Below are 26,466 nucleotides of genomic sequence, written 5' to 3'. Positions count from 1 at the left end.
AAAAGACGGACCAATGTGAATTAACAATGAGAGTACTAATCTCAACATTACTGGTGTATCTCAACAAAATTAAAGGGGCTGTAACTCTGATAAAAAAATGCTTGACCTACATTCCGTCATGAATAATTCAACGAGCCTCTCAGTAAGAATTTAATCTTGAAGATTAAAAAAAAAACTTTGGTCAAGAACATCTAGTACATTAGGGCCAAAACCCACAAAGGTCCAATAAATAGTTTATAGTTCATCTCAGAAACTAGACACTCATAGTGACTCGTAGCATAGTTTCTCTGGCGAGATGGGAAGCCAGGGGAGGGTACTATTTCTACTTTATCTCTCAGTGCCCTTGATTATGTCCCTTAAGGTACACCTACATCGTTCTATAAACCCACACACACACCCAATACTAAAACATGAAAACAATTTAAAAGAAAGGGAAAGTGAAAATTGATAAGATCAGAGTTGAGATCAAGACTATAGAAAGATAATGTGAGTTTAATGAAGAGCTAGCAAGACAAGAGGAACTAGAGAAAAAAAAAACAATGGAAAGACTGAAAGACAAAGAATGAGAAAGAAGACAAAACAAAATAAAGACCAAGTCAAAACCAACATTTTAAACTGCCAGCCATTACAACATCCATTTATCAATAGAATTAAATATTCTAATACCGTATAGAGTGCACAGCACAAGCATCTATTTAACGAAGTGTCCAGGGATTCGCCAAAGTATCATATTTCACGCTTTAGTCTTGCTAAGATTATAGCAAGGTGATTGTGATAATTCTCTAGTGGATGCAAAAATTGAAAAGATCTTCCTCCTTGTTGATTGGCTACTTTAAAATCCAGAACGAGATTTACTTTTGATACATCGACGATATTAGTGTCTGACGTCTGCTCTCGTCCCGCCAGGACTTTTTGAAAAAAAAAAAAAAGGAAACAGCGGTGATCAATTTCTTTGTGAACTAATGATTCTCAAACTGTGTGATTGGTTCATCAGAAGGCCTGAATCGAGTTTTAAGTGTCACAGGTCATAGTGCCATAGGTCTGATCTAGACTTCATCTCTGGATTGATCGACATTTGATTAACATCATCTTGGGATCAACCGACATTTTCTTGACTCCATCTTAGGGTCGATAATCATTTGATTAGCTTCATTTTTGGATTGTCCAACATTTGGTAGAATCCATCACTCTGGCGGATGCAATGGCTGACTGGGCGTCTGGTATGCGCTCTGGGCTGTTGTTCGATGGTCACGATGATCCCGGGTTGTAAAATGTTTGGTTTGTAAAATGTTTGACATGTTTCGGATGTTCCTTCAAAGTTGAAGATAATTTACTTCCTAGTCCAAACCTCCCGCAGGACGACGGGGGTGGGAGCGGACAGGGTTTGAACCTAGGAGCATCGTTCGATAAGTCCGAACGACAGTCCAGAGCGCAAATCGCACGACCAGACAGTGGTTCGAGCCATTTCTTATTTCGCATGATAAGACAAGTTTGTAATAGTGCTCCTTCTTCCCTACTGCCATTAGAGCAAGAAACGGGTTTAAATAAATTAGCAATGAAAACCAAAGACTTTGCCGAGTTTTAAGTCTCTATTTAGCATTCACCTCTAGATAAGCTCATGGATACGTGTCGCGCGTAATTATCTTCTGTTTTGAATGAACGTCTCTCATTTATAAGATAAGTTCCAATGAAGTTCCCAACTATTTTCAACTGCCGGCGACCTCGCCGAGTTAATCAGCACACATAGGACAATGTCAAATAAATTTAAACCTTAGTTAAATAGTTGAAATAAAAACATTTTCTTTGTGACCTATTAAACGGTAAGAGAAATATGTGTTTGGAGCTACGAAGCACGCTGTACTATTTATAGAGTGATACGGCAAGATGCACAACTCTGTAACGAACAATAAGAAAATCAAAGGCCCTGCATCTCTTGAGATGCTGATTAGCCTCCCTTTTAGTCTATAATCAAAACTGTTTACTTTTGATGATTTTTTAATAAAAAATTAAAAGTTTAAACTTCCAATCTGTTGTATTGCTCCTGTACAATTAACTAAATCTACTGAATGTTGTGCGGATAAAAATGTTTATGAACTATTTCTGATACTACGAAAATTGTGCTAATTAAAATAAAAAGATAACTAACAGATGGGGATGGATTCAGATTGTGATGCACTGAGAGTAACAGAATAAACGGGCGTAACCGTTGGATAACGCTAGAACTAGACCTATTGTATAGTTTTTAGAACGCTCTATATTAAGTGTCTTTTTTATTTATCATAGTAAATACATATTAATACACATTTCAGAACATTAACTAAGCCACTCTCTGTAATGTATTAGACAGGTCAAGTTGTTTTTATAAGACTACTTGCATTACCCACTAGCTGCGCCTGTTCATTTGTTCCAATGCTATATATTGTTTATGTTCGTATACATTTATACATCCTGCTTAAAGCTCACATAATACTTTGGCCTTACCCCCCCCCCTCATCTTATTTTTTGCCCTTTCAATAAACAGTTCGCATTTCACACCCCCCCCCCCCCCAGTGTAGGGCCGGTCTTAGGCCACTGCAACCTATGCGGTCGCAGTGGGCCCCGCGCTTTCATAGGCCCCGCGCTAATTCAGGGTGTAATTATTAAATTGCAAAATATACGAAAAACTCCTGGAAATCTCCTGAATTTATTAAAATCTCCAGAAAACTCTTTAAAATCTCCAGAAAAATAGACAAAATTGTCATTTGTGGGGTGTCATTCATTGCGGAAAACGCCAATCCTACGCGTGATAAAAGGAAAAAAGGCATTGTCAGCTTTCATGTAATAATCGGGCGAATTTATACCTTAATCGGAAGTTCCAATACTTTATTTACTTTTATAGTCACTAGCATATAAATATACCATTGGTCACAAGGTTCGTAAAGTACAGATCGCAATTTTTAACTTAGTAAAGTCGAATTTTTTTTTCTTATACAAAATCTTAATTTTCACTTATTATCCTTATTCCCACACAGACAAGGCCCCGCGGAATCAGTTTCGCATAAGGCCCCACAATTGCTAGGACCGGCCCTACCCCAGTCCCAGTGTATTGTAGTATATGTTACGTTTAATCAAGTTTATATATATATATATATATATATACGTATATATACATATATATATATATATATATATATATATATATATATATATATATATATATATATATATAATTTTTTTAAATTGCGGTTAGAGATAGATTTAAACCATTGAGCTTCTGTTGTACAGTCTAAAACTCTACCAACTGAAATTACTCACAAAATCTAAACCAAAGTATAAATTTATAAATAAATAATTTTTAAATATGGCGGATTAACTTAAAAAGGTTGGGTCGATACTACGGATAAAGACTCGTGTTTGGTAAAATTAACCACTGCAGTCCATCGTGAAAGGTGTTTACATGTTCTAAGCACTAGGAAAGTAGTGACAGGTTAAATTTTCGTAATTTTTCTTCCACGGCATGTGGGAGAATTAGGGCCATTGTGTTTATGTGCATACAATATTAATAGAAAGGTATATTTAGCTTAGAATGAAAGCACATTTTAATAACACAATTAGGAAACATAATTTATTTCCGAGTTAATGCTTGGAAAATACAAGCAACATACATTGCTTCAATTTGTACTAGGGTCTAGGCTTTGACAATACTAAGTTCCAATCATATGAAATATAAAAAAAATGTAACCATACTTTTAATTCGTAATTACACCAGAGCTTTCCTAATACAATCAAAAGTACCACCATCTGAAAGATGTCACAAACATCTTGCCAATCTACGTGTTAAATAAACGAATCGATTTGTCATTAGAGGTTGTTGTTTTTCTCTCTCTCTTCCACTTCGTCAAAATATGTCCCGAGGCTACACAACTGTTGGACAGACATGTGAATAATTGACAAACATGTTTACTGAAGGCTACCACTGACCAAATTCGATCTAAAAACAAACCAAGACGGCTACTTCAATAAAAGATTGATGCAAGTTCAAAGACGGAACTTCCGCTAAACTAGAATAGCACATATTTAGGTTTCAAACATAGACATTAATAAATATAGACAGGAAAAAGGAAGTAACTTCATGTAACTTGAAAACATGTACATCTATTGTATTCGGATTTCCGAAATATGAAAAGTTGCATGATCTTCATTCTTAGAGATTAAACAAAACTACACTGCCTCCTTATTTACAATATATATAGGTGTGTATAGATATGAATACTTAACTTTTATACAAAATTGCAATTCACAAATTTTCGTTTCATAAAACTCTTTAATTGGCCAGTCTATATTTATTTAGGTTTCAAAGCTTTCAAAGTGACAGATTTTTTCGGAAGACACGAGCGCTTTATATTTTATTCCTTTTATTTTTTTTTTATAAAAATGAATGCACATAGGTTGAAGGCGTGCTGACTGGGTAGTAAAGCTCAAGAGTTCGAATCCCGTTGAATACTGGTATTTTCAATTTCGGAATATTTAGGACGCACCTGGTTCCATCCAACTCTGATGGGTACCTGACATGTGTTGGGGAAATAAAGGTAGTTGGTCGTTGTGCTAGACACGTGACACCCTTGTTAAACGTTGGCCTTACAAACAGATGAGCTTATTCGCCATATAGAAATAGACAATTTTTATTTTGAACTGATTCTGCGTCTTCGGGTATTTCCGCGTGTAGGCTCTATTCATTAAAGATTTTAATAAATTAAAGTTCAGGAACATTTTACAGACAGTCTTCTAAGTCTAGATATAAAGGCCTTAGAATTTTGTAAAGTGTAGTAGATTTATACATTAGCTCAATCGTCGTGCATGTAGGCTATATTATGTATTAGTTGGTAAGAGCCAAGTAATGGCTAAATAAGTTTTATAAGTTAGGTATTGCCCTTTTTTTTTTTAAAGTATTTATTGTTTCTCTTGTTTTTTAAATTACTTCATAAGTGATTTTAAAAAAACAAGGTTACAAAGACAGTTTGTGTTTCCACACAAACTGAAAATCGGCCCCCGAAGTGGTCCAACCAGGCAGGTAAAAAAGGCAGGTTTCAATATTATCAGAATGAAATTCTATCAAAGACAAATGATAAAGAAGATTTGAGAAAAAAGGTTAACAGATCATGTGTGGTGCCCCAGTGGACCAGCAGACCAAAGGATAGCTGAAAGTCAATGTGAAGTTAGATGTGAACTATTGTGAACCCTGCCTTACTGATGACTTATAATGAATATCTAATTGATCTAATTGTTTTGTAAAGGGTCAATCTCTTATTCCTTTGGTTAGGTCTACTAAGTACAATTATCGTTGTTTGGTTAGCTGGGTCATATAATCACTTAAACATCGAAACAACCAACTTACCAATAGAGTTAAATAGTTTTCTAGTGCCCGTGGTAGACAACCACTTTTTTGATCGGACTAGATCCGCCAACCAGCTAGAAGATGTGATGACAACCCACACAGCCAAGTAAGGAACAGAAGAAAACAATCCATTCTGCAGAATTCAAATAGTTCAGACATTATGTCATCCGAATTTTACTACTTGTGTTTTGTGGTTATTCTATAGTAGTAATTCTAGATGTCAATCTTGAGACACAGACTTCAAATGTAAACCAGGGATTCCTTAGAATAGAATTCACATACTTTATGTCCTATTTAAAGTATGTAATTAATAATTTCAACAAAAAAAAAATCGTGAATTGTAGAATAAATATTCATACAGCGTGTCATATAAAAGGCAGTATTTAAATAAATTAAAACATTAAAAAAATAGCGAACTATTGGGATTACAATATTTCGCTGACAACTGACCAGATCTTTCCGCTTGGTCACCTTCATAAAGGCACATTTCTTGTTCCATATGGTAGAAAAAAAAATTGTACAAATACTCATTCTTCCCTAGCGCTATTAGAGCCTGGGTCAGCCAGGAAAACCAGTGACTTGGAGAGTTTGAGTCATTAACATGCATGACTAGTTTGACACAGGGACAAGCGTAGGGCATAATCATCTTCTTTTTTTTTTAAGTAACCTTTGTATTTGTGTAAGTTTGATTATAAAAAAAAACCTCCAGATTTTGAGTATTGGTTTTGTGTATTTGTGAACAGTGTTTATTTTTAGCCCCTCTAGAACATTTTAAGAGCAATTTTAATGTTTCAAGACTACTCGACGAGAGATAATGTCACACGATTTGCACGACACGTCGACTTGCTCAATAATGTCGTCTGCTAACTTCTATATTTATTAGCTACCGTTGAGGCATCAGGTACATCTTAATACGTCATCGACTAATATTTAGAGAGTGACGAATTTAAAAAAAGTAACTTTAAGCAGTAAAAAAAAAAGTTGAGTTTATTTTAATTGAAATTTCAACAAATTAAAGGGTGAAAGAAGTGCATCTGATAATAGTATTAAGCAGTGCTTCTCAAACTGTGGTAAGCGGACTCCAAGGGGTCCACGAGACGATCGAAGGGGGTCCTCAGAAAGATAAAAATTGTAATAAATTAAAATAGCTTCGTGGATATAAGCCAATCGAACAAAATGAATAATAATCAACACGCCCATCTTACCGTTTTAACTCTTTCGCTACGTAATTATTTTGCATGCTCTAATGGATTAATCATGTTGCTTATTTGTATCGTACTATCCCATTAAACTTTAATAACGTTTTTTGTTTTTATATTTGGTGTTGAATTATATGGTAATGCATGCTCATTTTACACAACACAAATTAATGTTTATAAACCAAAAGTTAATTTAATTTAATGGGGTAAAATCAACGTTGATATCGATAATTACGAGAGAAAGAGTTAAAGAACATATTTTATGTCGATCTGAACCAAAGATTTGAAGACATTCTTCAATTGGATATTCCCGACTAGGTACTGAACCCTTTGGTAGGTGGACAAACTCAGATCCCAATTACAGATGAATCCAAAATGCAGAACTAGCTTATTCAAATATCCACAACCGAGGAACTGAAACCAATGTTTAAACAAGGAGACCACAAATTCAGGCTTCAAAAACCGACTTCCAATTTATATCATGCAAGTATTGGTCAGTGTACACAAGTTGTTGACTGCTTTCCCCTCTTCTTTTTTGAAAGAACGTGGATTTCTTGCCATAGTAAATCTCATCACAAATAAAAGAGATCGACTAGAAATGTGCGCGCGTTGTGATGGCACTAAATACACTAATAATTTCTCATCAACCTCAACCAAGTTTTTAGTTTAATTTCAAACAAAAGCAAACACCCAAGCAACATTACATTGGTAACTTACTTACAATGCATTTATGTAGCTTTTTTTCACTCCTAATACCGCAGGCCAGTTTTGACCATTTAAAAGGGTCCCCAGTTTCAAAAACGTTTGAGAACCTCTGGTGTTAATTAATTATAATGACAGCAATTAGAATAGAGATTAAACAAGATAATCAAGAAATAAAAAAAAAAAAAAACCTTTTTGATGTCAAAGTGAAGAACTTCCTTGATGTACGTTGGCATGTTGGTGAGGAAGGTGTACTCACCCCAGTTGGAGCAGGTGTGGGCCACAATGATAGCCCAGACGGGTACTGAGGTCCATATGGAATGCCACGGAGGCTGCTTCTGCAAGGAAAGAGTTGATACATGTGTACTACCCACTCGCCCACAATATGACTCGGGATAAACCAGAAATACATTTCGTAGAGATTGGGAAGAAAGTGCCGAGCGGATGAGCAAGACGTGGGGGCAGTTGGAGAGACTTGCCCAGAACGGAGACACCTGGAGGAAGCTGGTGGGTGGCCTTATACCACAGACGGGACCACAGGTAAAGATGAGATTATTATGATACCTTGGTGTTCACAAGATACTGAGCCTGAAACGGACCTCGCAAGTTTTGTTACCTGACATTCAGTAAAACAGATTCAATAAAGGAGCCCCCACATTCCAAAGAAGTCCGCTTGTAATGAAATAATGGAGTATGTGTGTGTTTCTATGGTGACGGTGGGAAGAGGTTAGATATGCTGTGTGAATGATGCAAGATAAGTAGCATTGTCGTCAGCTGTCTTGATACGGGAGACTTCATATTGCCATAGTGAAAAGACGTGTTTTTGTATTGAGTTGGATTCTGCTCAGAATACCATTTTATATTATTACTAAAACTAGAAAACAGTTGTGAAAGGTAATTCTGGTTGTAACTCTCCAACATATCAGTGGTCCTCAACCTGTATCGGGCTAGGAGTCATATAAGTTTCCAACCTGCGTGTGTAGTGCTGCATTATCGAAAAAAAAATCTTCAAAACCAATGCAGCTAAAGGAGGCACGGTGGCTGAGCGGTAAAGAGCTTGACTTCCGAACCGGGGGTCCGGGTTTCGAATCCTGGTGAAGACTGGAAAATTAAATTTCTGGATCTTCGGGTCCCTATGAGTCCACCCAGCTCTAATGGGTATCTGAGATTAGTTGGGGAAAAGTAAAACGCGGCTGGTCGTTGTGCTGGCCACATAATACTCTCGTTAACCGTGGGCCACAGAAGAAGATGACTTTTACACCATCTGCCCTATAGATCGCATGGTCTGAAAGGGGAACTTTACTTTTTAATACAAATGAGCCTCTATCAGTTCATTAGACTAGGAACTGTGGGAAGAGTATCGTAGGGCCAGATAGCACTACGTCACGGGTCAGATATGACTATCAGTCCGTTTATCACAAATGTAGTTTCATAATATCGTAGAGTGTAGAAAAAAAAATTGTCCATAAGGTCTAACGCCAGGAACGACCATTAGTCAATTATTAGAGGATGGCGGATTATTTGTGGATAGCGAATTATTAGTGGATAGAGGATTTTTAATGAACTATTAGCGGTTAGTGGACTATAAGTGGATAGTGGATTATTAGTGGATGGTGGATTATTAGAGGATAGTGGATTATTTAGCTAGATGGCACGGAACTGTGACAAAGGGTAGGAGCGTTCATCAGGTCTACTAGTTTTACTGAATAAAATGATTGAACATAACTTCAGATGTTATTCCCTGATAAATAATACATTTCAAGATATTACGGAGTCTCCAACACTGTGCTTTTGGGGGCGCGGTGGCCGAGTGGCTTTTCAAGCTGGGGTCCTGAGCTTAATGTCGGTGAAGACTGGGATTATGAATTTCGGGATTTTTAGGGCGCCCTTGAGTCCCCACAACTCTAATGGGTACCTGACTTGAGATGGGGAAACTAAAGGCGGTTGGTCACTGTGCTGGCCACACGACACTCTGCTCGTTAACCGTTGGTCATAGAAACAGATGACTAGTGATGGGAACTAAACTAAATTTTTTTAGTTAAACTAAAACTAAGTTTGAACTAAAAAAAAGTAATTAAACTTTTAGTTAATCACAAATTGAAAAAATTAGTTAAACTAAACTAAGAAACTTTAGTTAAACTTTTACTAACTATTTTGACCTTTTTTAAGGACAAACAGCCAAACATGAAAAATATAAAGCACAACCAATCTCTTTAGCAAAATGTAATAAACATTTATTTGTGCACATGAAAAAAGATTTAAATGTCGTTATGGGATAGGTGTAGATCTTAATAGAATCACTAGAATGATACTATTATAGAAAGAAATTAGAAGTCATTGTCCAAGTTCTAATATAAGTTAACTTTAGAAGTAATGATAAAACTGCATGTTGACTCTAACTAACTCTAGATTTTAGAATATTCTGCATCTAATATCTTCCACAAACGAAATGATCAGAAACATAATCTGGATCTAGAATTAGATCTAGCTACTAGACCTAGATTCTAGAATCCTAGATCAAATAATTAATATTTTAATCTAAAAATAATCAAAGAAATACTAGTTACTACTACTACTACTAGATCTAAAATCTAGATAGAGTCTAGTAGATATCTTAGTAACTCTAGATCTAGAGATTTTAGATTATTATAATTATGATTATAACTAGATATGGGTATTTAGAATTAGATCTATAGGCCTATACTCTAGTAGATAATAGTAGATCTAATAAATCTAGATAGTAGATATAATTAAGTATAATTATAATAGAAGTAGATGTAGTCTAGATTTAGTATTAGATCTAGTATAGTGACGACTATTATTAGTATTATTGTCATTATAGATAGATCTATCATCTATGCATCTTAGATCTTATTATATAGTATAATAAGTAATCTAAATATATCTAGATCTAATCTAGACTCTAATTCTAGAATAGTAGAATCTCTAAACTAATAGATCTAGTCTAATAAAGTAAAGTAATATAGATTTCAATTAATAGATTTATATTATTGACTTATAATTTTAAATTTACATCTAGATCTAAGACAAAGTCGACTAAGTCGACTAAGACTCTACTTAAGACTAAGAGACTAAAATAATGAAATATAGACTATTATGACTATAGATCTAATAGTAGTAATTATGTAATAGACTAATAGTACTAATAGATTAGACGCCACTAGACTGTAATTCTAGTAATAATCTAGTAAAAAGTTTTAAAATAAAACATTTCTTTAATACAGGAACACACTGGTGTTTAATAAAAAGCAGCAAAATGTAGATCTATAGAAGCAAGGAATTAATCAGGATTTATAAAGCAGCGAAACTTGCTGAAATATAATCAACACGTGTATTTTTCTCGCCTTTCAAATAGTCTACCTTGAATAGGCGGGAATAGCGACCGGGTAAAGGTCAAAAGGCTTTCTAGTGACCTGTGCACCCTCTATTCTCCTCTCTATAATTTATTATATTTGATTTATATATATTCTCCAAATTACATAGATCTAAATATTTATTGGTAGGCTATGTATGTTAAAAAAGTTTGTAAAATTTGTAATTAAACTTTTTAGTTTGTAACTAAAAAAAAATAATTAAACTAGGATTTTAACTAAACTTTTTTTTTAAAATTAAACTTTAGCCTTAACTAATTTTTTTTAGTTAAACTAAAAGTTAGCAACTTTTTAGTTAACTTTTGCCCATCACTACAGATGACCTTAACATCATCTGCCCATTAGATCACAAGGTCTGAAAGGGAAACTTTGCTTACATAAGTGTGCATAATATTGTTAGGCGCTGTGTATTTTTAATAGTCTGCTTGTTTTATTGTGAATCTTGTGAATATAAGATAAACTGATATCAAGCTCTTCCAGACCTATGTGAATAAAGAATGAGTTTAATATGTTCTGAAAAAGTGTGTGTGTGACACGCCTACATAGCAGACAGGGTTAGCTGTCTGGGGCGACATCTCAACACAAGCCCAACAACTGAGAGCAAAAAAAAATATTTTCAACCATGTTACAAAACATCTTTCTCTCCATCGTCTGGGAAACATAATCAGCGTTTGGTTATAAATGTTTCAGTCTTAGTGCCCTGAGATACAGACGTCAATTATGTCTCACACTGGCGGACTGATACAAATAAACCAATCGTGTCTCACACTGGCGGACTGATACAAATAAACCAATCGTGTCTCACACTGGCGGACTGATACAATGAAAAGACGAGTGGAAGTTTACAATTACCAATAATGACAGTCTACAATAAAAAGATACAAGTCGAATCGAATGATATTTCGCGATCCTTTTTTTCAAACCTTGTCTAATTTTTTACTAGTCGCGTCATTGTCTCTAAGTCAAAAAGTTCCTCCTATTTCCGAAACAAATAACCATTTCCTAATCGTGCCATTACAGCAGCATATTGGCGCCAGCTCTCTCTCGTACAAAAATTAAAGAGATGATTGCTGCTGAGCTTCTCTTTGCCAACGATTGCGCCCTCCTTGCACACACAGCGATCAGAACCTTAATTTGCTGTCCGTGAATTCGCCAAGGCAGATGCCTCTTTGGGTCTGTCCATCAACATAAACAAAACGGAGGTCATGCTTTAGAAGTCGGAACTAACCCAGCTCTACAAATCAATGTGAATGGATCTCTCAATAATACATAGAAATAATACCTTAAATAATATCTTTAAATCGAATTGATACGCACATTCTACAATTTAAAAATTAAAATGATGTCAGACTGACCTTGTGGTTAGTTGTCACGATGCCCTCTAGACTTGTTTCTATATAAATTCGTTCTTCTGCTGATATCCTGGGATGCTGCGCTGGACTGTCGAAGACCAGGAATGTCCAGGCAATGTACCAGAGGATACCAATCAGGCCTGGACAAGACAGACGCAATGTTTTCATAGCACTAATAGATCTTTAACATTTCTGCAGAGTCGGGAACAACATTATAGCAACGGGGTGAATAATAAATCAACTTACACATTGCAAGCAATATATTTATCTTACGTTATCCTATCTTATCTTATCTTATCTTATCAATTACAAGCGCTCTTCGAAAAAAAAGATAACGACGTTCTACACGTATCTACGTGCATGCTACTAAAACTCTGCCAAGTCATTGGTTTTCCTGGCTTCTTTATGTAACCCATTTTATGTTCTAATGGTACAAGGGAAGAAGTAGCACTTGTACGAATATGTCCTAGCATATGGATAAGAAATGTGCTTTTATCGTTGTGAATTCTAAGTATTTTAAAATATTAAGCTTATTTTCTTAAGAAATCTGATTTACTGATACTGCTGTTTACAGAATAGGAAAAAAAAATCTTCTCGGGGGAAAATATTCAGTGCTTGAGTAATGAGATCTCGTAAAAAAAAGTATAAGCCAAAAATAATTTTAAAAAATGATATTGGATCTTTTTGACCCCCCCCCCCTCCCAAAAAAAAATGTAGTATTAAGATCAACGTATTCAAAATGTAGATTCACATAAATGTAATCTTCTTAACATTTACCTTGTAAGTAGAAGACACTTGGCCAGCCTCCATCAAAGCCATACTCACACAATAAACCAGAGATTGGATAGGTGATAACTTTGGCCACCTGGGATCCTGGACACATAAAAAACAGAAACAAAAACTTTCTAATGACAGAATGTGGACTGATAACTGAATAGGTTTTAGAATTTTGGATTAAGTGGGCGCAGGTCAGCAGTTATCGAACTCGAGAAAGATCAAGTTGAAAATGTGCTGACTTATTCATAGTCGATGACAATCCACGAATCAATCAAAAAGTTAACCAGCTAGTTAATCAATTAGTAGTAATTAGTAAATACTGTTTTATTTAGCAGAAAGGGAGCTAAACCCTGCCACCTTGAGATAAATGGCAGTAATTATTTGTTATTCCCCGAATTCCCTTAAAAAGCTTTTTTTTTTTAAAGTATTCTTTTTCTTTTGCATGTTTGTTTTTGTTTTTGTATAGTGATCTTAAGTACTATAACATTGTTAGGGGGTTTTCTTCTTCTTAAACTGTCAGGTAGAGTTGAGCCTTCGGCTCTTGGAACTCTAGGCCAGCAAAAGTGAACAAGAGCTCCCTCTCACCGCCTGTATGAAAACAGTGTACACTGTTTTGTCTGGCGGGTGGGTCAGACTCGCGGTAAGAGGCCGCGTCAAGATCCTCTAAGACCCACACCATTTTTCTTATCTATACCGTGCGGGACACGCCATTTATTATGTAACGGCCCCTTGAGGAACAGCGCCTGGATTGTGACAAGGTTGTGGGAGCTTTTTTACAACTCCGTGCAGTGCAATGAGGATGCTCTCGCACCCCCTTAGGCACCCCCACGGGAGTCTTGTTTTGCAGGTTTCCACACTGCCTTTAGGAGGTGCTTGGCTAAACACAATTTCATGTTGAGTCGTGATTCGAACCTGAGTCCACTCGTGTCAACTATCCCACAAATATTTTTCTTTATCAATATTTCAGAATGATCGGAATTTATACAATAAATTAAGCAATTTATATTAAAAAAATGTCTCAGATATTCTTCCATGATTCTGACAACAGCTAAAAATATATTCCTGAAATTGCATTTCTTGAAGAAAAAAAAAGATATTTTTAAAAAGTTTTCGTTTAAATTCGGCTACAAAAAAAAATTTATAAACTTGAATAGAAAAAAAGATTCTGTCTGTAATGACAATAAGCACTGACCCGCAAAACAAAAACTTCGAAGACGGCTGCTCTCTAGAGGGGGCGCCCAGTGCGTCCATAACGACTGCATTGCAGGGGAGACAAATCCCTAACAAAAAAAAAAACAAAAAAAAAAAAAAAAACAGAAACATAATTAATGCACTTTGGAAGCGGGTAAATGAAAGGGGAGAGAATCACGATGACTATGGTATGCGACAAAAGAACCCCAGGGGAGACCAAGCAGCTTCAATCATTTTGGTATGAATGAACACTGGGGTTCTCTGGGATATATTTGACAATATCAATTTCATCAGGAATACCGAGCAACGTATTCTTTAAGCTTCGCATTTATTGTCGTAAAACTTTCGTATCGGCTTCTATTTCAAACGTATCTGTAATTATTTCTAGATAAACACCATTTAACAATTACAAATAATCATACATATATCATATTGTGGCCCTTCGACTAACAGCATGTATCAAACGCATCGGAATATACACTAATCACTCTGTCTAGAGGCTCCCTATCAACCAGTTGATCATATAATCACATCCATTAACGTGGGACACGACTTCTTGATCTACATCTGGTTTCCCCCTTCCCCAGCGACAGCCCGCCAGGGGGGGGGGGGGCTCTAATGTACCTCCACAAGCCGTGAGAGGACCATCACCACCCGTATGACCCACCTGAAGAACCGCGTGGCGGATGGGACCGGTTAACGAAAACTTATTTTTGTCCTTAGCCAAGCCCATTCCCCTAAAGGACGCTTCCGCGAGGTTGCCACGATGAGGCCTGTAATGTACGCTATTTCCGTTGGAGGTCACTCACAAAGGTCACGGAATATACATTTGAGACTAAAAGAAAATCCGTTGCCGAGGACAGACGCAGACGGCGAATAGAAAATCTAAATCGACCGCATGCGGACAATGGTTATGTTTGACATTGATGTGGCAAAATATGTAGGTCAAAGCTGGGGCTGCGCAGCCACGGGAAATACTGCATTCCTCATTAATCTTCGGACTCGAAGACAAACCTTATTATTATTATTTCCATTGAAGTGGACTAGACTCCGTAGCTGTCATGAACGTGCTTTAAGTTGTGAGAACTTCGAAATAAATATTTATATCATGTTTGTTTTACATGTTTCGGATGTTCATTCAGAGTTGAAGATAATTACTTCCTATTCCAAACCTCCCGCAGGACGACGGGGGATGGGAGCGGGCAGGGTTTGAACCCTGGACCATCGATAAATCTGAACGTAAGTCCAGCGCGCAAACCCCACGACCAGGCACTGTCATACTGATAAAAGGGCACCCTATGTTAAATAGATGAAGCCCTTTTCATGTCTAAATACAGCCCTGTCTACGTTGCATTTTAAAAAGATCATTCTCGTTCATCATTGGTTACAATTGTAAGGAAAGTTAACGTTCCTAATGAGTTTTGACGTCCTACCGTGTACAAAGTGGAAATAACTTCTATATACCATTCTTTACTATTCATTTTGAGGTGAATAGTCTGCCTTTAGATTAACATCATTTCGTCTGTGTGCACCAAACATCCAGTAAGTAAGAAATTGAAAGAGTTTTATCGTTTGAATCTATAGTAGTTTTAATATGCGTATTTTTTTTTTCTTTTTTACATCTTTTAACATAGACTTTTAAAAAAATGTCTTATATAGCGCATCTTTGATGCTTATGATATGCTCAGTGCGCTACGGTCCAATGTACTTTAAAAGTTGACCAGTGGTGGTCGGGGTATCTATGAGAAGGTTTTCATGCTGCCTTTAGAAGCTCAACAAACACAACTCTGCTCAAGTCTGGATTCGAACACTGGCCCCCTTTTTAGGAGGCCAAGCGGTTTAGGCCTCTCAGCAACATATACCCCTCATTCCCCCACCCCTCACGAATGTCCAAAGTATTAAAAAAATAAACGCATTTATGTTACAGACCTGGGCAGCACCTGTAAGAAATCGCAGCACCATCAGACCAATGATGCTAGCTCTGGACACGACTGGAACCAAGATGGTCAGTACAGCCGCCAGAAGTAAGGACAGTCCTATGACGTGCTTTCCGCCGTACCTAGTGGCCAGTATACCTCCAGCCAGATTGGTCACTATGTAGCCCCAGAAAAGTGACCCGTGGATGAGGCCTTGACTTTCTTTGTCCCAGACGAACTCTCCATCCTGTAGTGAAAAGTTATTGCACAGAACCTTGTTAAGACTTTTACATTTCTAAAAGGTTGGCATTGCTAAAATGTCAACATTGTGGGAAAATGGACATTGATGAAAGAGGGACAATGACAAAAGGTAGACATTAATGAAAGATGAACATTGTTTAAAGATGATATATGTTAAGAGGTGTGAAAGATGAACATTGTTAAAAGATGATATATGCTAAGAGGTGTGAAAGATGAACATTGTTTAAAGATGATATATGCTAAGAGGTGTGAAAGATGAACATTGTTAAAAGATGATATATGCTAAAAGGTGTGAAAGATGAACGATTTGCCGCCATGTATGAACATCTCAAATAAAGAGATGACGCTTCTGAACATTACAATATTAGAATTCTTCGATTTATTATTTTTCAAAATTCTTCATCATATTAATATTTTTTTTATAAGCTAAAGAAACCAACAGCAACAGATAAGTCAGACCTATAAAGTCAGACCTTTATATAAAGTCAGACCTATAAAGTCAAAAAATTATATAAAGTCAGACCTATAAAGTCAGACCTTTATATAAAGTCAGACCTATAAAGTCAGACCTATAAAGTTAGACCTATAAAGTCTAACATATAAAGTCAGACATATAAAGTCAGACCTATAAAACAGACATATATATATAAAGTCAGACCTATCAAGTCAGAACTATAAAGTCAGACTTATAAAGTCAGATCTATAAAGTCAGACCTTAATCAGAAGATTGCAAGTTCGAATCTCGTCGGGGTCGCCAGTTGTGAAGAAACAAGTCCTTTATAAACTGCCTTTTGTTGTGCAGCATTCAAACCTAACATATTTACAAGGCAAACATTATCTACAGATAACCAACTCCACTAGATGACTTTCTCTCTTCTTGTTTACACACTCGTCACTTCCCGCAAGTCCCCTAACTCCCCGATACCCAACACTTGACCGTGTGACACGGTTGACCAGACACAGTAACCGTGTCACAACAATCTATAAAGTCAGACCTATAAAGTCAGACATATAAAGTCAGATATATATAAAGTCAGACATATAAAGTCAGACCTATAAAGTCAGATGTATAAAGTCAGACATATAAAGTCAGACATATAAAGTCAGACGTATAAAGTCAGACATATAAAGTCAGACATATAAAGTCAGGCCTATAAAGTCAGACATATATAAAGTCAGACATATAAAGTCAGGCCTATAAAGTCAGACATATATATATAAAGTCAGACATATAAAGTCAGACATATAAAGTCAGACATATAAAGTCAGACATATAAAGTCAACATATATATAAAGTCAGACATATAAAGTCAAACATATATATAAAGTCAGACATATAAAGTCAAACATATATATAAAGTCAGACATATAAAGTCAAACATATATATAAAGTCAGACATGTAAATTCAAACATATATATATAAAGTCAGACATATAAAGTCAAACATATATATAAAGTCAGACATGTAAAGTCAAACATATATATAAAGTCAGACATATAATGATAAAAACAGATGCCTCACTACCTCTAGTCTACTCTCAGAGCCATTGGCGGAACGGGAATGGTTCAGATCAAGCTCGGCGCAGTCTGTGTTTTTGACACTTGTGATGTTCCCGTAAGTCTCTGTATCCCGAGGAAGAATGGCTGTATGATTGACCATACAGACAATGGTCATACTCATATTGATGCGCAAACTGTAGAAGTTGAAGAAGGCCAAGAAGGCCAGAATGGCCAAGGTGAATCTCGACGAATTGCATAATCGAGTCGCTGAGGAAATGACAAAAAGCGAAAATAAAATATCAGTCAAACAGAAATAGTTTTCTGTATTAATTATACTTGGGTGAACTGGCCGGCCAGTTCGTACCAACTTACAAGGTTATTAAGTGTAGGATTTCTGTCACGTGAAATAATTACAAGATAAAGTGATTCTAATTGAATTGATTTTGTACATTGTTTGAATTGTAAATCGGATGACATTACATAGGCAAGTGCAGAATAAAAATAGATCGGTAATAGGAAACGCTGAGGAAAAAAATCTGTTTCGGTTTTATGAAAGGCAAAAAGGTAATTTTAGTACTTCCAACATATTACTAGCGGTGCATGGTGGCTGAATCATAAAGCGCTTAGCGTCTTATACGAGACGTATCGGGTTTGCATCCCGAAAAGACTCGGATTTTGAATTTCGGGATTCCTAGAACTCCCCAGAATTCACCGAACTCTATGATTGGCAGTGGCGTAGCTACCAATGTGCGGGTGGTGCGGGCCGCACAGGGCACCAAGTGGAGAGGGGCACCAAAATTCCCCCAGTGTGTATTAATTTCCTATTTCCCTGAGCGTTTCAGTAAAAACGACTAATTGTATGGACACGAACAAACTTAAACTACTGTATTTTAAACATGAACTAACGATTTATAAACTAGTCATGTCTGTTATTTTGTTTCATCTCCTTGACTATTTCTTCCATACAATGTAAGCTATAGAACAGTTTGAATCTAATTTACTAGATTTATTTCGGACACACGGTACATGTTATTACTACACTGATCAATGCTCTGTAATATAAAGAAGAAGAAGAAGATAGGCCAACCTTTTTTTACTTCATTGTTTAGTCCGCTGGTTTAATCTAGATATAGAGTTTACAAATATATTACTAAACTCTAGCTTTAAACTATTGTCTTAGTTTATTCATTTCTTTATGATTCTTTATAGTTTAATTTTGGAAATAATTCTATTGTAATGTCAATATTTTTAAATAAGCTTATCTTTGTTTTCTACGATTTTTTTTAACTAACTAGTTAATTGTAATACTGTAACGTAAACAAAATGATGAACAATGCTCAAGACTAACTAGTCTGGCTGGCGCCTCAAAACCATTTTAAGCTCAGACGGAGAAATCGGCATCTCTGATTGAAACGGTTGACTGCATGGATCAAAGAGTCTAGATGGTGAAAATCTGTTACATATCAAGAATCAGCAAAAGGAAAGGCTAGAAAGCTTTCAAAGGCTTGGTTTATCCGGCAAATGTCAAACGGCGAGAAAGTTCTTAGAAAGTGGATGTGTTATTCGCCAAAAAAAGAATCCTAATTTTGCTTCCCCTGCATACTCTTCTGAACAAGATCAAGTACCAAATCTTCATTTAAATTCAAAGATGGATTCAATGATGGTGGAGGTTATCCCCGAAAATAGAAAACCATGAGACCAGCAGAGCTCACAGTCAGTCATCGCTTGCTTGGAGGGAACTTGAAGTTCACCTGAGAGTGGGGAATAGTATTGACAACAAGGCCCAAGATTTGATTATACAAGAGACGAAAACCTGGAGAGACTACCTGAAGAGAATCTTGGACATCATTCGTTTTCTCTAAAGCAAACTCCGGCACTACGTGGGCATCGCGAGCGAGCTAAAGAAGTGTTGGAAGGGCAAAATCAAGGCAATTTCATGGAGTTAGTAAAATTACTATCAAAGTACGGTCCACTCTTGAGGAAGCATGTGCTTCGAACTAAGTTTTGTTCCAGACCGAATACATACATGTCTCCACAAATACAAAATGAATTTATTACAATATTGGGGGATCACGTTAAAAAACAAATCATACAGCAAGTAAAGCAAGCCAAATATTTCTCTATCATTTTTGACAGTACACCTGACATCTCAAAGCTGGATCAAACTTCCCAAATTTTACGGTACGTTGTCATGGATAATGTGAGTGAGTCTTTTATTGACTTCATCGACACAAAGGACAAGTATGCTGCTGGAATCGCTGAGATGATTCTAGAGAAACTGCGTTCGGATGCCTTATAATGGACTGCAGGGGTCAAGGCTATGATAATGCTACGGTCATGAAAGGTTAAAACTACGGTGTCCAATAACGTATTCTAGAAGTCAATCCCAAAGCACTATTCATTGCCTGCTCAAACCATTCTCTTAATTTAGCAGGAATTCGAGCTGCTGAAGCTGAAGTCAATTCGGTAACATTTTTGGTACACTGGACCGTTTACACGCCTTTTTCTCAACTTCAACACACCGCTGGGATATCCTCATCAAAATAACCGAACTAGCTTTAAACGTTTAGTTGAGACCAGCTGGAGCGCCAGAGGAGAAGCCGTCAAGATGGTTAGGGATAAATTTTCTAAAATTTTAGAAACTCTGGAGACATTAACTAGTAAAGATAAAAATTCATCGACTAGATCTGAAGCAGGTGGATTATTGGTTGCTATTCAGTCTTTTAGTTTTCTCATTTATCTTGGATTTTGGGCTCCTGTATTAACTGAAATTAATGATGCGCAATTCTACCTTCAAAAACAAGGATTGTCTATTCAAGACTGCTCACTCAAACTAAAAACATTAGAGACATTTTTAAGTAGTAATCGAGAGGACATCGCTGAAGCCAGCATTACCTTTGCCGAAAGCGTGTGCTCAGATCTGAGAATCAGTACAGAACCTCAAAAACGTGTTGACCATAAGAAAAAGATGCCTGGTGAGAAAAGTGACGACTCTGTACTTACACACAAAGAAGAGCTACGAAGGGAAATTTATTCTACCTTGGACAGGAAAGTTCAAGAAATAATCATCCGATTCGAGCAACTTCATGATGTAGCAGATAGATATGAATTTTTGTCGCCTTACCAGCTATTAAATCCTCAGGTCGAAATCAATCTCAATAGTACTCTTAGTGACATTGATAAAAAACGAATTTCTGCTGGAGTGAAAGAGGCTTCAACGGTTTGTCACAGTTTCATCAGAAGCCTCCGAACTTCATAAACAAGGACCTGTTGAGCTCATGAAATATCAGCTAGATGATTTAGTCCCGAATATCGTCATCATGATTCGCATATTTTTTACTATTGCGGTAAGTGTCGCTACATGCGAGAGAAGTTTTTCCAAAGTTAAACTGATCAAGAATTACTTGCAATCAAATTGATTTCGATAAAATTATTGCTACTTTTGCCAGCAAGAAAGCGCGTAAAATTCACTTGTAGTATGTTTATGTAAAAGTGATTTTTTGAATTAACAATATTTGATTAATGAATACATATTATTTTCAACAAAAAACTAAGGTTTTGCAATGTTATTATTTAGTTAGCTTTTTTTTTTTTGGGGGGGGGGGGCATCAAGATGAGGTACCGCACCAGGCATCATATACTCTAGCTACGCCACTGATGATTGGTCATTGTGCTGGCCGCATGACACTCTCGTTAACCGTCTGCCATAGAAACAGTTAACCTTTGTATCATCTGCCAAATGAATGACAACATCTGTAAGGAGGTACACTTTACGTGTACAGATTACCAGTCTTTTTATTTCTTGTATTTCAACTCTTTCGACCACAATCGACCTTGATTCCAAAATTAATCTTTGATTTAATGCTAACTTCAGGAAGAAAGACCAACAAGAAAAGAAATTGTATAAAATGCTCAAGTTTAGTACGACTGAACTATGAATGTAAACATTTCAAATAAGTTTTTTTTCACGACAATGATTTCAAGTCCAATTTGTATCCCGGGACAAAACATCCTTCCTGGCAAGTTTCCGGGCAAGTTTATCTTCTTATGTTGTAGATTAGCAGACGTCACTTCAAAAGAGAACATAATTACGTCATACGCTTTTCATGTGTCAATCTTGTCATGCATGTTAGCCGGTGACTTAAACTCTGGTAGTCGTTAGGTTTCCTGGCTGATTCAGGCAACCCATTTCATTTTCTAATAGCACAAGGGAAGAAGGACGGCTTTTACGTTTGCAAAGCGTTCCTGTAGATGTCATCAGCAAGGTCAAGGTAGGGACCATGACGCCTGGGCCACCCTTTATATAGGAATGCGCCCCGGAGAGGAAACTCTGTTGCTGCTGCAAAACGGCTAAAACAACACGGGAGACAACAGTTACGGGTTATAAGTCCAACTTGACTGGAGTAATGTATGGACGCCACGGGTTGTCTCTGACGGTGGAAGAGGTCTTCGCGCCTCACTGATAAGCCACCACCCACCCCAACCCAGTCAGTTAGGTGTTTCTCCTCCGCAGCCTGCTTGCTCTAATGGGTGCTTAGAGCTAAGTTAAAAACAACAAAACATGCTAAAAACTTGCACCAAGCGTATAATATGTATCTAGATATTACAATGTAGATATTACATTGGCCATATTATATCTAGATTGTCCGTAGATATCACATAAAGTTAGATTACATTCTAAGGCCCTGCTGTGTCTCACTATCTACTAAAAGTAACAAGATGACGAAGATGTATCGATTACACTGTAAAGTCTTGCAGATATTCGACTATCTTAATAGTTTCTAGGATGTATCGATTACACTGTAAAGTCTTGCAGATATTCGACTATCTTAATAGTTTCTTTCTAAATTGATTTTCATATTGTAAACATTTCTTTCCTCATTATTCCCACGTTGGCCCGGTGTCATTAAATTCTCCCAAGAAACAGCAAACCAATATTGGCCCCAAAGAAAAAAAAAAGAAGGTCTTAATGGCTTAGACGACAGCCTCCCTTCACATTGATTTTTAGGTCTTTTTTTTTTTTCTTATCTGATTTTTCATTTCATACTCTTAGATATCGAGTCAGCTATCTACTTATATACCGTGAGCTTATTGCCAGGCGGTGCAGCGAAGAAATTGTCCACCTCCTGGAATTTCTTTCTATCAGTTTATCTTCAATCAATATCACCGCTGGGTCTGAGATTATGGGGGTCAAAGTTCACGTGTACGACTGTTTGATAAAAGAAATCGGACACTGTAAAGTGAAGATGTTATTCACCTCGTGATTTCTTTAGGGAGGAGAAGACGCTCATATGTTTGAGTTTGAAGTTAGCTAAAAAACATCGCCCGTGTATTTTCCTCCTCATGTAGATTAAGAACGATATATATAGAGAGAGCTATTATATATATATATATAATATATATATCACAAATCGTATATGAAATTCGAAATAAAAGAATATATTAAGACGCTCAAAATTTTTACAAAGATTAAAGTCTTCGATTGTGTGAGCGCTTTGCTGTCTACGAAGGTCTTGGGTCACAGAGGAATTAACATTATTAGAAAAAAATATGTGCTGAGATTGAAGTGTCCATCAGGCACATAACATCTGTCTGGAAGGCTGTATGTGTGGTTATTTGTTGTGATGGCCACGTGATCATAGCGATCGGATACGAGGCAGCTGCGGTGCATCTGATTAGAAACATATATAGCGTCCTCATTAAGAAGCGCACTTTAACTTAGTAACCGAACTTCAGGGAACAGTGCCAGGAAAAGAAGAAGAGGCAGACAGAGAAAGCGATGGGAGGACAACATAAAAGAATGGACAGGCCTGCCATTGAGAGAGGTTCTAAACAAATAAAAAAAAAAGGGAGGAATGGAGAAAGACGGGCGACAAATCTTACCTGGTGCCCCAACAGTCCAACAGACTAAGGGATACGTAAAAGGTAAAGATAAAACCGAACTTAGAAAAGAGGAGTAACTAGGGTTGGGGGGGGGTAGGGGAAGAATTTGAAAATCTTAACTTGAAGGGGGGCCCCAAATGAGTGGGTTTTTTTACATTAAATATCAAATATTACGCAAAATGCAGGGGCCCCTAAAGTGGTCAAGCCACCCCACCCCCAAACAAATGATGGCGTATTCCTAGCTACGCCACTGCTTAAGAGGCATGTATGTCTGTTTACGTCTCGGTGTTGTTGGTATTTGGCAGGTTTTCATATATGGAGGCAAATCTATAAATAGCTTATTGGTGTCTCCGGTGTGCACCCAAGTTCAGACCTTGGGATTTATGGGGCAGATAATGTCAAGGTCATCTGTATCTGTGGCCCACGGTTAACGAGGGTGTCATTTGTCCACAAGGCCTTCCGTTCCAATTTAAACTAACAGATACTAGAATTCACGGGCTAAAAGTGAGTGCAAAGAAAAAAAAGGAAGGGGGGTACATGTAAAATATTTTGTGACTGTTTGATTTGCAAAAAACAGGGACTCGGACAAGTAGTATCATAGATTCATCAAATATTTTGATAAAGAACTGAAAAACAGAACAATAGTCTGATAGTGTAAATAGAAGTACTTATTTAGAAGTACTGTTGGTGCGTGTGTGTGTAGGAAGGGGGTTAGATAAGTGATACACGAAATTACTAGCCGCTCCAATTCATCGTAATAGATTCTAGAATTCACGGGACTATTGAATGTTTGGGGGAGTGTTTCATTGCTGGCCTTTCTATAATTATTATTATAGATTAATTGACCAAATAAACAGTATATAGGCTGCTACCAGAATCGACTGGCGTAGCCGGTGGACTGGGTCTATAATAAGGTGAAATTCCGAAAATTGGAAGTACTAACTATACACCAAAAAGAGGAAGAAAAAGATGTGTATGTCGTTAATATAACTCTAACGAGTCCTTGGTAGATCCCAGACCTTGTCGTGCCACCACATTGTGCCACGTAATGACAGGTGTTGGTCGATCTATAGAAAACTTTTGGACGCATTGGCAACCACCGAGCTATTTGCCTGCTTAGTAAAGATATTCAAAGATTTATAAGATCCTCAGTGACATCGTGATCTCGCTATTGGTTTAAAGAATGAACATTGAATATTAGTTCTAGTCTTAGACTGAGCTGAATGCAAATGAGTAAAAAGATATAACTTGTATGTATACACGGAGAAAAGACTCGCCAATGTAAGCGCTCAACTGTGGTTAATAAGAGACTTGAAGAAATCTTTGGGAGGAGAAAGCTAGAGATTCTGAGTGGCCAATGTAAGCGTTCAACTGTTGTTAATAAGAGACTTGAAGAAGTCTTTGGGAGGAGAAACCTAGAGCTTCTGAGTGGCAAAAACTATAATGAACATATAGGATGGTGGCAACCTGTAAGCTTGCTGAAACATCCATCGATCTCTATACATCTATACAGAAATACTGTTCAACTAATCGAAACAAAGTCACAGAATCTAAGTAGTTTCAGCTCTTTTTAATATAACTCTACTGTGTCTAACTAAATTATCTGTTCCATTCATTCTAGAGTTGACAAGACTTAGCTTCTTGGGGAAGTGACTCTAAATAAATACATTTTGGCAAGAAAGTATTTTGAATTGGATATTCTAACAGCAAGTAGATCTTTGAGTGGAATACATTCATAAACTTACGAAGAAGACTAGAAATAAATTGGAAATGTGCAACCATCTTTCAAACTAGACGACGAGAGAGTGAAATGACCAATAGGTAAATTAGCTCACCTTTCATCTTAATTTAACTGTGGAATGTCCTTTGGTCAGTCCTTTATGTATCCATATAGCCCTGAGAAAAATGTGTGTCAACACAGAATACAATGGATCGTCATGTGACCCAATTACCCCAGTGTGTTATCTCCTCTCGACGTGTTGCCACTTCAGCTGATCTCATGGCGATCTTGACCTACTTTCATGCCAGTCAGCTGTAAAAAAAACTAGGTCAACAGGGGAAGTAATAGAGGATTTTCTAGTGGTAGAATTAAAATAACAGAATTTATTAGGCGACGAAAGATTAAGAATTCATTCACTATATTTGATTAGCTAAAGTCTTAGAGACTTTGCCATTTAAGGTCCTTTTTGAGAAAAATTCACAAAGTCGAAAATATATTACATATGGGGTTCTATTATGTCACAAAATTTAATGTAAGTATTGCAGATAGGCGATTGTCAATTCATAAATCTATAAAAAAAAATTTTTAGGGATTAATAGATATAGAATTATACACTATAGGATTATCTAACCTAAAGTTATCAAACATTTATTGTATATGTTTTGTGTCTTTTTTCTTGCTGCGCTACTATAGAAGCGCTTTTCACCACCCAACATGGGCGTAGCCAGGGGGGGTTCTTTGGGTTCACCCCCCCCCCCGAAATGAAATCCCCCCCCCTCCCGCAGGGGGGGGGGGAACGGAATTAAGTGACTGATTTTCGCTTTCATTTTGTTTATTTTAGGTGAGATTTTAATACTAAATCATCACTTACCACAGCACAGCCGAGGCAGTTTTTAGTAAAAACCCTCTACCAGGGGGTTTTGAGTTTAAATCCCCCTACCAGGGGGTTTTGAGATTTAAAAAAACCATATCAGGGTGTTTTGAGATACAAATCCCTCTACCAGGGGGCTTTGAGTTTAAAACCCCCTACATGGGGTTTTGAATTTTAACCCCCCTACCAGAGGTTTATGCAGTTAAATCCCCCTCTTCTATAAAACAAAACAAAAAAAAAATGCAAACAACAATCCCCAAATTCCAACAGCATAGTTGAGGAAGATTTTTATTTTAAAACCCCCTCCAAAATTTACGATAAACCCCA

The 26,466-nt window shown here is 36.8% G+C and overlaps 1 protein-coding gene across 1 annotated transcript in view; it reads right to left on the bottom strand.

Annotated features, from left to right (window-relative positions):
* The window catches only part of LOC106077198 (sialin-like), a 37,643-nt gene extending 12,116 nt beyond the window's left edge, over nucleotides 1–25,527 (bottom strand). Inside the window, exons 1-8 of the mRNA XM_056018118.1 lie at nucleotides 25,384–25,527; nucleotides 17,691–17,932; nucleotides 15,917–16,150; nucleotides 13,989–14,076; nucleotides 12,797–12,892; nucleotides 12,023–12,159; nucleotides 7,467–7,613; nucleotides 5,375–5,507 (exon numbers count right to left, since the gene is read on the bottom strand). Coding sequence (XP_055874093.1) covers nucleotides 5,375–5,507; nucleotides 7,467–7,613; nucleotides 12,023–12,159; nucleotides 12,797–12,892; nucleotides 13,989–14,076; nucleotides 15,917–16,150; nucleotides 17,691–17,932; nucleotides 25,384–25,390 — 1,084 coding nt within the window. The 5' untranslated portion in view covers nucleotides 25,391–25,527. The remainder of the gene's footprint in view (nucleotides 1–5,374; nucleotides 5,508–7,466; nucleotides 7,614–12,022; nucleotides 12,160–12,796; nucleotides 12,893–13,988; nucleotides 14,077–15,916; nucleotides 16,151–17,690; nucleotides 17,933–25,383) is intronic.
* Nucleotides 25,528–26,466: the final 939 nt, after the last annotated feature.

Source organism: Biomphalaria glabrata, chromosome 1, assembly GCF_947242115.1.
Source record: "Biomphalaria glabrata chromosome 1, xgBioGlab47.1, whole genome shotgun sequence".
Lineage (NCBI taxonomy): Eukaryota > Metazoa > Mollusca > Gastropoda > Planorbidae > Biomphalaria > Biomphalaria glabrata.
This window is presented reverse-complemented; position numbering and strand designations above follow the sequence as displayed.